Raw genomic sequence first — 13242 nt, forward strand, 5'->3', positions numbered from 1 at the left:
ACAACAACAATGTACCCTCCATAATTCAAGTGGATTGGAAATGGCTCAATTATATTCAGATTCAGCAACAGAGTCACAAGCTTGCAACCAACTACCACAGGGAAGGATCATTCTGGGTTAGGAATGGAAGAAGTTTACCTGCAGCTAGATTCAAAGTGACTGCTCTGATGGTTAGTGCCATCATTAGGAGTGGTTTTGCATTGTTGCTACTAAAACTGTGTGTTGGGCAATATATCCCACACCAGAATAATAGAAAACTGCAGCCCAGTAATATTCACTCTGCCCTTTGGAACTTCTGACTTAGACAGTGCAGTAAAATCTTGACACCTGAAGTTCTGCAAACTGAGAACATGCTTCACATATCTTCTTCTATACTAGTTATAATAATCTTGAGCATTTCAGATCTTTAATATGTGAAAAGACAAGGAGATTAAGACTGGAACAATATCTTAACGGAACATACTAATACAGTATTGTGTCAGATCCCATCCTAAATCCTGCTAATTTTATTCCAATCTTACATTTGTTTAAACTTTTCATCTTTTGCAGTACCCTTTAACTATCCTCATGCTGTTTATGAGCGATATTTACAGTCTGTTGAATTTCTTAAGCTTCGCCCGGTGGCTTTTCATTGGACTGGCAGTAACTGGGCTGATATACTTGCGATACAAGCGTCCAGACATGCCACGACCATTTAAGGTAATGTTCACTGCAGGTCAGTACTGGCCAATTCAACTTGGAAAGATGAATATTGAGATGCTGTACCTTTCTTGTCTTTTTTGCTTGCTTAGTATTTAATGATGTGTGGCATTCTCTGAAAACATCAAAAATGGAACATTGTGGCTGAACATAGGTTCACCTGCCGCTGAAATCCTTTTCACGATTCCAAATCAAATAACAATGAGGGTTTAATTCCCAGCCTCAGCCTGGTTTCATTGGTTGGGATTTTCCAGCCGTTCCTTCCAGCAGGATCTTGCGAACAATGGGAAACCCCATTGACAGTGATGGGACTGGAAGATCTCACTGCCAGCCAATGGCGGGCCGCCTCCGCTGCACGGAGGAGGGGGAGGGGAGTGAGGGTTTGGTAAATCCCACCCATTTTTCCCCCCAGTTTTATTTTTTCCTTCCTCATGTGGAAATGTTACTTCAATGTTGGAGTATGGTTCAATCAGCCCTTGTCACCTTCCAGTACCTCGCCCAAGTGGGACACCATCATGCGCAAAGTCCAAGGATATTGTATCGTTAGGGACCCCAGTGCCCACAAATGCTCAGCAGCAGAAATGACGATCACCTTCTCCCATCTAAATCGACAGGCACAGATATGATGTGTTGCATTCTAATTCCCGCCTCAGTTAATGTTAGGTAGATCATCAAAAATCAGAGGCTCTTGTGGGTTCAATATCACACTGCAATTTTCAGGCCAGTATCCTCATTATTTCCATCGCTTTTCCGGGCTCACTATTTTGAGAGATTGGCCTTGCTCAATGTAGATAAATTACAGCCCTTCTTAAACTTAGCAAACTGCATCTGATATATAAAGCTAACTTGGGAGGTTTAAAGTAACAAATCCCATTTATGACTCAATCCTTGCTCACCTGCAACAAAAGAAAGAGTGGCAATTTACTCCCGTAGCTATGGCAACAAATCAAATTGTTAAATCAAATAGTTCTGTACGTATTTACCTCATGTATTCCAATCCAATAATAGAAACTAAAATAACTGAATTAGTCAAAAGTGTAGCTTTTATTATTCCAGTATTATTCCATAACTGGATGGCACGGTGGCACAGTGGATAGCACTGCTGCCTCACAGCGCCAGGGATCCAGGTTCCATTCACGGCTTGGGTCACTGACTGTGCAGAGTCTGCACGTTCTCCCCATGTCTGCGTGGGTTTCCTCCGGGTGCGCCGATTTCCTTCCACAGTCTGAAAGACGCGCTGATCAGGTGCACTGGCCGTGCTAAGTTCTCCCTCAGGGTATCCGAACTGGCGCCGGAGTGTGGCGACTAGGGTATTTTCACAGTAACTTCATTGCAGTGCTAATGTAAGCCGACTTGTGACACCAATAAGATAAACTTTAAACAAATCAAATAGTTTTCTGATGGCTTAGTTCTTATTGTTATTCTTCCCTCGTTCTCTCTCTTTCTGTTCTATCCTTATTCTTTTTACTTGAATTTTTTTTATTAGCAACCAAATCTAATGTTGTTTTCTGGTCTTTTTCTAATTGTAAAAATGAATTGCAAGATTAACATTTCTCTTCTTCCACTTGGCAATTGAGCTGTCGTTGGGGGGGGGGGGGGGGGGAGGTGAGATCCATTTTGAAAGGCCAAAAATGTCTTTCACTTGTCAATAGTCAGGAATCTACAAATTGAGCAGTTTGTACCACAGGTCAAATTTTGTTGTGTTTGGCCGAACTTTTACCGCCCCCACCCACCGCGGGAATTGGGTGAGGGGCGGAACATTGAAAGGTCCGTTGACCTTGGGTGGCATTTTACAGTTTCAGGACGAGCAAGGCGGTAAAATCCCTCCTTATGTCTCAGATACTGAAGAAGAATCCAACAGCAGCAGCACTCAGTGGGGCACTGAAAGGGTTAACGGCACCTCCAGTTGAACGAGCAGATCGCAGCAAATTTTACAAACAGCATTAGGCCATGGCTTAAAGCGTGGTAATTACTGTCATTATCATCCCATGACTTCTCGCCAGTAAAGGCTGAATCTTAAAAATCATATTCGACTATGGGGGCATTAAAAATAATAACACCCCATATTGCATTGCATTATGTATTTATGTTTATTTATTCCATTTTACATGCACGTTAGCATTTTGCTCGCAGTCCTATAAATTACACAGGTTGCTTTTCCTGCCATAAGTGTAACTTACTGAGGTTCTTCAAGATTGAGAGTGCTGATGATGGAGAGGTGGTTCGATTCGTTAGTTATCACCGATTTCATTAGTTAAGTTGATGAAAAAGATAGACAGAAAGATCGCCTTTTGTTTTAAACTGAGAAGTAAACATTCATCATTTCTAGTTCTGCATTTCCTCCCTTTAGAACAAGGAATTTGTGAGGGCGAGTGGTGAAAATGTTCAGCCAACTGCTAGGAAATGAGTGCAGAATGGCTACATTTAGAACAAGTTGGAAAAAACACACGCACAAATGCTGATTGCTGGAGGTGGCTGACCTGCAATCCATGAACCATATCAGCCCCGTTACTACCAGATCCCTAAGTCAGACTCCGTGGAAGTATTATTGGGCTAATCAGTCATACAGTGAACAAAAAATGCATTCATCGGGGCCACAGAATTTGCAAATACCCAAGTCTGGCAGCATTCCCAGAAAAATACATCCCCTTTCCCTCCCTGCCATTCCTCTTCCCACCCACCCTTCCCCCTCCCCCGCCGGCTGCCCTCCAAAGATGATCTTATAAAACACCACACGACCAATTTGCTTGATTGCAGTATGTTTTTTTAAAATCCAAATGTCACTCAGTTTACATTTTTCATTCCTGAACTTTGTCCGCCAGTTGTGAGTGCAGCAACGGTCCAACAAAAGCTTCATTCACATGACGATCAATGTCCGATTTGATTTACTGGTGCTGCCTCAGACTGTTTATGAATCTGGAATATCAGGTGGCAGGGGGATACTTTGCAAAGGCAGGAACATGGCAATCGGTTCGGGTGACATCATAGACCGGTAGAGCAACATTCATGTCATGTACTGGTCTCGCCTGATCCATAAAATTTATAATTGTCTTAAATTAAACTCATTTGTTTTTATTCTGTACACACACTACACACTTTATTCAACTGGAATTCCCCTACTGCATGCAGGGTGGTACTGCAATGCCAGTCCCAGAGGTAGTAGTGGAGGAGAGTACAATTATGTCTTTTAAAAAGCATTTAAACAGTTACATGGGTAAGATGGGTCTAGAGGGAAATGCGGGCAATTGGGACTAGTTTAGTGGTAAAAACTGGGCGGCATGGACAAGTTGGGCTGAAGGGCCTGTTTCCATGCTGTAAACCTCTATGACTTTATGAATACTGGCCTGACCTGGTCTTGTATACTTTAAAATGGAACACCAGTAAAACAGGGAAATAAGACTACTGGCCTGAACTGTTTATTCCTTCTGAGCATTGCAGCATCATGAACATTGTGGCAAATTGCTGCACAAATTCCTCCTTCCACCAACAGCTGAGGCAGATGTCCTTGATGTGGTGGAAATGAGGTGGGCAAATGGACATAAGATTTTAATTATCCAGACCCCGTGATTCCCAATAAGGTGAGGGATGTCAGGCTGAACTTCTGCCTAAAATCCACGCTCACTGAGGCCAGCTCTGGAGTTCTGGGGCCCTTCCGTCTTGTTTACATCCCTTCCGCCTCTGGTTTCTCACACGCTCAACACTCTTTCTGTATCATTCACGTGTGCCAGATCTCACTCTTTGTCCGCTACTGTCTCTCACTCAGATGAAAGCAGCACAGTGGCTAAGTGGTTAGCACTGCTGCTTCACAGGGCCAGGGACCAGGGTTCGATTCCCAGCTTGGGTCACTGTCTGTGTGGAGTTTGCACGTTCTCCCCGTGTCTGCATGGGTTTCCTCCGGGTGCTCCGGTTTCCTCCCACAGTGCAAGTTAGATTGATTGGCCATGGTAAATTGCCCTTTGGTGTCAGGGGGATTAGCAGGGTAAATACATGGGGCTACGGGGATTGGGGCTGGGTGGTGTTGTGGTCAGTGCAGACTCGATGGGCCGAATGGCCTCCTCCTGCACTGTAGGATTCTATGATTCTATGAAAGGCAGAATTTACCCTAAAGGGTCAGAGTCCCGACAATGGCCGGTACTGTATGTCTCAGCATGCATGGGCCGACCGGCTGGACCTAGCCTTGATTTCACTGATGGCAGCTCAGGAACAAACTGCTGTTGGGGCTGCCAGCTTACGCAGGATGGCCATCTGTCCTCTGGAGCTGCTGGCCCAGTCAGAGGGCTGCAAGGTCAGCAGCACCATCAGAAGCTGCAGCTGAGGCAGGCAGGCAGGCAGGGGCCCTGGAGCCTATATTGGTAGGCCGAAGGTATGTCACAAAAACAATTTAAATGATAATGATAGAAAGGAGACCCCTCTAAACCAGTGACAAGAGCTGCCTTCCCTGCACGCAGCCCCATTCTTTCTGGCAGCCACAGGCGAGATCAGAAAATCCCGCCCTTCATCTCTGGGTTACTGCTGGGAAGCCATCTACATTCAACTGATGGCCTCTCCACTCATCGGGGCTCCAATCCACTTTCGACAGAATGCCTATGGCTTGGCAAAATAGCCATCGATGGGCCATTCAAATATTCAAATTTGCTTCCCACTTCCTTGTGGTTGGAAGCCTGTTCAAAACCGATCACACCACCAGTAAACTTTCCCGATGGCGGGACATAGCTGATCCACTGTGGCTCACCCCGATTTCACCCTTCCCCCCAACCCACCTCCCCACCCTGATCCTGCCTCTTGAAAGCTGGCAAAATCCTGCCCATAATGTCAGTGTCCTTTTCACTCTCTTTTGCACTTGCACTCTACTTGACTCACTGGAAGTAGATTTTGGCACCGTGTGATAACATAAAATGGACAATAGTGTAAAACTCCCAATTTTTAATTCCAATGAAATCCTAAACTAAAAATCATAAAATGAGTCTGTGACCCAATATCATCCAGTTTACACAAAGTCAGAATCTACCTTGTGCTTTCTGTCTTAGGTAGCCTCACTCACTTCTTCTCTGTCTTATTGGTGCTCTCTGTTGCTGTTTCTCAAATCTAGGCAATAGGTAGGCCACTGTTGGAGTCCCTTGTACAAATATGACATGCGGATTGGCCTACTTCTGGGCTTGGAACATTTTTGGCGCTATGATTATTATTTCATTTTTTCTATCAGTTGACTCCCATTCTCTATTCCTATTTCTTTCTCTCTTTTTCTGTTTAATTTTATGTCACTTACACTCCCTCTCAGTCCCACTCACATTCTTTCAGTGCTTTACTCGTTTACATTCTCACCTTTCTTACGCCTTCACTCACTCGCTGAAAAGTAAATGGAAATATATTATGAAAATTTATGGTTTCAATAATATATGGGATTAAATTAGATGGAAAAAATCAGAGGAAGGACACAGCTGAACTACTGATATCTGTTCCCAAAAGTCTTTGCCAGCTGAGTGAACTCTTACTGCGATACCTTTAAAGCCATATATAGAGAAATAACCTTGTAAATATCAAGTCTGAGTTAATGGGCAAAATTGTCCTTTTCTCTGCGTAGCATTCTCTAATTGTGTGAACAAGTTTAGCCTTAATTGGAGCTTGCATCTCAGCAGAATATCTCAATTAAAAGCTACCTGACTCATTCCTGACTGCGTGGCAGAATGAATTAGAAGTCAATCCATCTTCACCCACCTATGTGCCACTCTGGCGGAGCAGATCTCTCTTTTTGAAAACCCATCCAACTTTAATCCTGTTGACATTTCTCATGGGTGGGCTAACCAAATCATCGCCCAGACAGTGAAGGTGAAACATTGCCGAGTTGCATTCCAATAATTCCTCTTTTGTTGTTGCAGGTTCCTCTGTTCATCCCAGCTTTCTTTGCCTTCACCTGTCTCTTCATAGTGGCGCTGTCACTCTACTCCGACCCCTTCAACACTGGCATCGGATTTCTCATCACTCTGACCGGTATTCCTGCCTACTATCTGTTTGTGGTTTGGGATAAAAAGCCAAAGTGCTTCAAAAGACTGATGAGTAAGTAAATATATCTCTCTGTTTTGGTGTACAAGGTAAACCTCTGCATGATTTCCCCTTCCTCCACTGTGCTAGGATATTTATGGGCCATATATGTAGCAAGCGAGCGTGAAAATTCATACTGTTAAACAGCATCGGCCCCTTGCTCCTCCTGGGTCACTTTCCCAGAGTTGGGATGATAGGCAGCAGGTCTACCCCCCTCCACAAGTGACAGATCGCCACTCAGAAAATAATTAAGGGCCTATTATCAGAGGCCGACTGCTATTTTCTTGTCAGCATTTGGACTCCGGGGCTGTTGGGGAACATGTCAGCTACATGGAGGTGACCTCCCGGTGGCAGACTGAGGGGTCAGCACTCCAGGCAGGCTTGGAGGACCCTCATTCCCCCAACACCTACCCTGGTCACAGCTGCCACCCTGTGGAGCGATAGGCTCCCCCTCCAATATGATAGCCCGGCTGCTCAATCTGTTTTTATTTAAAGCATTGGAGAGAAGGTACCTCCATCTTGAGGTGCCCACCCCACCCTTTCTCTCTTGCCTGAAGAGGCATTCCCCTGCTCACTAATTCAAGGAAAATCCCTGCTGGGTGACTAGTTCTCCACAAGGTTTGGAATTCTGACCTTCATTTTGACTCTGATATCAGAGCCTAAAATCCAGGGGTAAAATCCTCCCTTAGTATTTTGGAGCCTGATCTATGGTTGAACTCTATGGTATTCTCTGGTCACTTTTCTCTACCCAGCTACTATTAAAAATGGTGTGTATGATACCCAGTCAGATGTCATGATACAAACTGCACATGCTGGAAATCAGAAATACAAATGGTCAATGGGCAATGGGATCACACGGATCCCAGTGGTTAATGTTTTGGTTGGGGGCTTCACCAGATTTGGCGTATCTGACGTTCTCTTTCAGGCGTTGTCTGCTCGGTTCACATTCAGTTATCAGGTATTTTGGTTCAGTGAGACATTGTCAATCTGTGCACTGCTCGCATTCATGAGCATTGAAAGAAAAATAATTATCACATTCTGTGCAACAGCGAGCTGCCACCGACCTGCTTTGAGCAACTTACTCAGGCCCGAGCTTCATACAACAGTCTTGAGTGTTCGCTTGGGAAAACCAGTTGTTTACCCAAAATTACAATGGAATGGAGGAAATTAACCCAACATTGAGAGCTGCATAAGGAGTAATTTTTCAATTCATATAGGTAAATCGCTGAACAATTACTGAGAGTCAGTGTTTTACCAGTATATTCATTATCGGTCAGGGGGATTGGTGAATAACTCTGGCCAATAATTCTCAGCTGGTCCAACAGTGACCTTTGCCCAGTTCCCTGGTTGTCTAATAAGGTCATTTACTTGTTAGCATGCTCTATGGACATTATCTGGTGTAGGTTGGAACAGAGATTGCTTCTGAGAACTGCTGGAATGAGGGGTCAACTATGCATCTGGATTTCCTAGTATTCTAGAAAGAGCATCCCTGCTACCAGAAGCTAAGTGGGTAGAGTTTCCTAGAACAGCTGATACACTGAACCCCTAGGTTGAAGAGAAAAGATTTTCAGCAAAATGGACATTTTACAGTCCCTTTTTTGGGAACAGGATTTTTGAGGAAGGGCAGCACAGTGGCACAGTGGTTAGCACTGTTGCCTCACAGCACTAGGGACCCGTGTTCAATTCTGGCCTTGGGTAACTGTCTGTGTGGAGTTTACACATTCTCCCCGTGTCTGCGTGGGTTTCCTCTGGGTGCTCCGGTTTCCTCCCACAATCCAAAGATGTGAGGGTTAGGTGGATTGGCCATGCTCAATTGCCTCTTAGTGTCAGGGGGATTAGCAGAGTAAAGACATGGGGTTACGGGGATGGGGCCTGGGTGGAAATGTTGTTGGTGCAGGCTTGATGGGTCAAATGGCCTCTTTCTGCACTGAAGGGATTCTATGATTCTAGGATGGAGAAAACAAAGCATTGCTTAGTCCACTTTTATTTATTGCTACATTGAAAACTCAGCATAATATCATTGAACGATTAAATGCTAGTCCTGTAAGCGACGCTGTAACTGGTATTTACAAAATTAAAGACATTAGACCGCGTGGCACAAACTAGCTGACCTCCTCAGAGCAAATCGCTGTGTGATTATGCAAATGTGATCACTTGCTTTCTATAAAGCCTTCAAAATGTTTTCTAAATTTATTTCTCCATAATTCTTCCCTAAGTAACTGAAATTCCTACTGCCCAATATGAGGGTTTAAACAAAATAACTTTCAAACCAAATACTTTACAATAGCAAAGCCAATTATATCAGGTAAAATAAAATCAAAATATTGCGGATGTTGGAATCTGAAACAAGGCAGAGAATGTTGGAAAAACTCAGCAATACGGCAACATCCATATGCTGTGTGTTCTGGAGGGTTGAACAGACTCGGGCCTTTGGCTCTGTTCTCTCTCCTTATAGACTGAGTTTTTCCAGCATTCTCTCTCCAATTACAATAGTTGTTAACTTTGTATCGAGTAATGCCTTTCACTTTCACATTACCACTCCATGAAATTGGAGATTATTTTTCCGCAGAACACTGAGCTGAATTTAGGTTGTGCAGTCTGCCTATGTGCAATAAGGGGAGGCAATGGCCTTGTGGTATTATCGCTAGACAATTAATCCAGCAACTCAGCTAATGTTCTGGGGACCCACGTTCGAATCCCACCACGGCAGGCGTTGGAATTTGAATTCAATATTTAATTATTAAGAATCTACTGATGACTATGAAACCATCGTTGATTGTCAGAAAATCCACCTGGTTCACTAATGTCCTCTAGGGAAGGAAATCTGCCATCTTTACCTGGTCTGGCCTACGTGTGACTCCAGATCCACAGCAATTTGGTTGACTCAACTACCCTCCAAGGGCAACTAAGGATGGGCAATAAATGTTATGATGTGGAGATGCCGGCATTGGACTGGGGTAAACACAGTAAGAGTTTTAACAACACCAGGTTAAAGTCCAACAGGTTTATTTGGTAGCAAATGTCATTAGCGTTCGGAGCGCTGCTCCTTCATCAGATGGAGTGGATATCTGCTCTCAAACAGGGCATACAGAGACACAAAATCAAGTTACAGAATACTGATTAGAATGCGAATCTCTACAGCGAACCAGGTCTTAAAGATACAGACAATGTGAGTGGAGGGAGCATTACGCACAGGTCAAAGAGATGTGCATTGTCTCCAGACAGGACAGCCAGTGAGATTCTGCAAGTCCAGGAGGCAAGCTGTGGGGGTTACTGATAGTGTGAAACCCCACAGTTATCAGTAACCCCCACAGCTTGCCTCCTGGACTTGCAGAATCTCACTGGCTGTCCTGTCTGGAGACAATACACATCTCTTTAACCTGTGCTTAATGCTCCCTCCACTCACATTGTCTGTATCTTTAAGACCTGGTTGGCTCCAGAGATTCACATTCTAAATAGTATTCTGTAACTTAATTTTGTGTCTCTGTATGCCCTGTTTGAGAGCAGATATCCACTCCATCTGACGAAGGAGCAGCGCTCCGAAAGCTAATGGTATTTGCTACCAAATAAACCTGTTGGACTTTAACCTGGTGTTGTTAAAGCTCTTACAATAAATGTTAGCCAGAAAGGGACGCCTATGTCCCACGAATGAATTAAAAAAAGAATTCACCTAATTTCTCAAATGAATCCATTAGCTGATTTTTCTTCAGCCTCCCAGTAGTTTCCGTTAATATAATTTTGAAAAGCTACATGAAAAAAGTTCAGAAATTGTTTTCTTCGATAAATGATACAGGAAGCGTGTGTGTGTGTGTGTGTGATAAATTAAGTGTTCTAATGACACATCTGAGGTTGGTTTTGTTTTGTGTACATAAATCTTGTAAAAAAGAATTAACTGACAGAGAGAAAAATAGACTGAATTCAGAAAGAGAGAGACAAGGGAAAATATTGTCTAGCACCTTTCATGACTTCAGGATGCTTCATGTTGTCTTACAACCAAGGAGATACTTTAGAAGTGTACTTACTGTTGTAATGTAGTAATCATGATGTGGAGATGCCGGTGTTGGACTGGGGTAAACACAGTAAGAAGTTTAACAACACCAGGTTAAAGTCCAACAGGTTTATTTGGTAGCAAAAGCCACACAAACTTTCGGAGCTGCAAGCCCCTTCTTCAGGTGAGTGGGAAAACGCAACACAAATGATATTCGCTGCTAACAGGATGCTGCCACCAAGCCAAAAAGACATTCTGCCTATTGCACCAATGAGCATTGTGTTATATAAATTTCAGCATTAGTGGGATGCCAGGTATATAGACCGTACATCCCAAAGAATAGATGAACCTTAGAAGTTGTTTATGTTTGTTTGGTGCAAGAGTGATAAGGGAATTGTGGCCAAACCATGGCTCACAAGGGAAATTAGAAATAGTATCAGATCCAAGTACCAGATTCCCACTCACCTGAAGAAGGGGCTTGCAGCTCCGAAAGCTTGTGTGGCTTTTGCTACCAAATAAACCTGTTGGACTTTAACCTGGTGTTGTTAAATTTCTTACTGTAATGTAGTAAGGCATAGCGACCAATTTACATTCATCAGACTCCAAACTCCTACAAATAGCATTGAGAGAAATAGCCTATTTTCTGTTTTAACAATGTTGTTTGAGGAATACATGTTAGCCAGGGCATTCTGAGAACTTCTGCCCCAGGTATACAAAGAGCCTTTTTGTAGCATCGAACTTAACTATTGCTGAAAAAGAATATTTTGTCAAAGCTTTTTGTCTTGGACTCATCAGGTCAATCGCAATAATACCAATGTCAGGTAAACGACACTTTTACGCTGTATGAGAAGAGGGTGGTGAACAGGCCTAAGGCTGTCACATTCGGCCCTGAAAAGTGCCCAGACTGCCACTGATTACCCTGGAAGCAACAGGTTACACGTCGCTACTGTGCACTAGCAATACAAATGATATTCGTGGCGAACAGGATGCTGCCACCAAGCCAAAAAGACATTCTGCCTATTGCACCAATGAGCATTGTGGTATATAAATTTCAGCATTAGTGGGATGCCAGGTATATAGATTGTACGTCCAAAGAATAGATGAACCTGAGAAGTTGTTTATGTTTGTTTGGTGCAAGAGTAATAAGGGAATTGTGGCCAAACCATGGCTCACAAGGGAAATTAGAAATAGTATCAGATCCAAGAAAGAAGCATACAGATTGGCAAGAAAAAGCAACAGGCCTGAGGGTTGGGAACAGTTTAAAATTCTGCAAAGGAGGACCAATGCATTGATTTGAAAGGAAAAATAGAGTATGAAAGTAATCTAGTGGGGAACATAACTACTGATTGCAGAAGTTTCTATAGATATGTAAAGAGGAGAAGATTGACAAAAACGAATGTGGACAGAAATGGGAAAATTAATAAGGATGAATAAAGAAATGGTGTTCCATTTACATTTCCCAACCACACATCTTTTTAAAATGCTTCTGACTTTGCCCAGAGTATTACCTGCCACCTCAAAGGTTGAGCTGCCAATAAGCCTCACAATTAATTCGGTACTGTGAAGATAAAATAGCAGTAATAGTCGGAAAACTAGAACATAAATCAGAACATTCAATAGAAGTAACCAAGTGGCAATGGAGGAAAAATTAGGCTTGGGATAGATAAATCCCCAGGATCTGATGGCTTCCACCCTGGGATTTTGAATGAGGTCGGTGAGGAAGTTGTAGAAATCTTAGCTATATCTTTCAAAGCTCTCTTGAGTGAGAAACTGTAAAATTGCTAATGCTATTCCATTATCTAAGAAGAGTAGGAGAAAGAAAGCAGATAAATGCAGGCCTGTCAATTTAATGTCAGTTACAGGAAAGCACTGAGATCCCTCATTAGGGAAAGAGTGACTGAGCACTTGAACAAATCTGAACTGATCAGAGAGCCAGGTTGCCTTTGTTAAGGATAATTCACGTGCCACTACTCGGATTGAGTTTCTTTTGAAGAGATCACTTATAATCTAGGTCAGGAGATTTGATAAGCAGACATCTTTAGTAAGATTGAGGATACACAGAATTATCGGTTGACGATTAACCTTTCTTGCAAGTTGTCTGGGAGAGTGAAGAGAGTGGGGTTAAAGGGTCAGTACTCTGATTGATGGCATGTAACAAGTGGTGTTCCCCAGAGATTGGTTTTGTGTGCTCAACATTTTACCATATTTATTACCAATTTGGATGAAGCAATGAAGAGATACTTATCAAATGGTGCAGATCAACTATGGTTTGATTTTTTTTATATTCGTTCATAGGATGTGGACATTGCTGGCTTGGCCAGCATTTGTTGCCCGTCCCTAATTGCCTTCAACTGAATGGTTTGCTAGGCAATTTCACAACACATCCTTCTAGATGATGATTTGGAAGATGAAGCCTAAGGAACTTTGGTGAACTCCTGCAGTGTATCTTTTAAATGGTACACACTGCTGCTACTGTGCGGCGGTGGTGGAGGGAGTGAATGTTTTTGGAAGGGGTG

At 43.1% G+C, this 13242-nt stretch overlaps 1 protein-coding gene across 2 annotated transcripts in view; it reads left to right on the plus strand.

Annotated features, from left to right (window-relative positions):
- slc7a11 (solute carrier family 7 member 11) overlaps nt 1-13242 on the plus strand; it is a 188831-nt gene that overhangs the window by 158007 nt on the left and 17582 nt on the right. Inside the window, exons 10-11 of one of the 2 annotated variants that reach the window (XM_078238448.1) lie at nt 550-699; nt 6576-6753. In XM_078238448.1, coding sequence (XP_078094574.1) covers nt 550-699; nt 6576-6753 — 328 coding nt within the window. Of the gene's footprint in view, nt 1-549; nt 700-6575; nt 6762-13242 lie in introns of those variants that run through there. The other variant, XM_078239312.1, reaches the window with a different exon arrangement.

Source organism: Mustelus asterias, chromosome 1, assembly GCF_964213995.1.
Source record: "Mustelus asterias chromosome 1, sMusAst1.hap1.1, whole genome shotgun sequence".
In the NCBI taxonomy this organism is placed as follows: domain Eukaryota; kingdom Metazoa; phylum Chordata; class Chondrichthyes; order Carcharhiniformes; family Triakidae; genus Mustelus; species Mustelus asterias.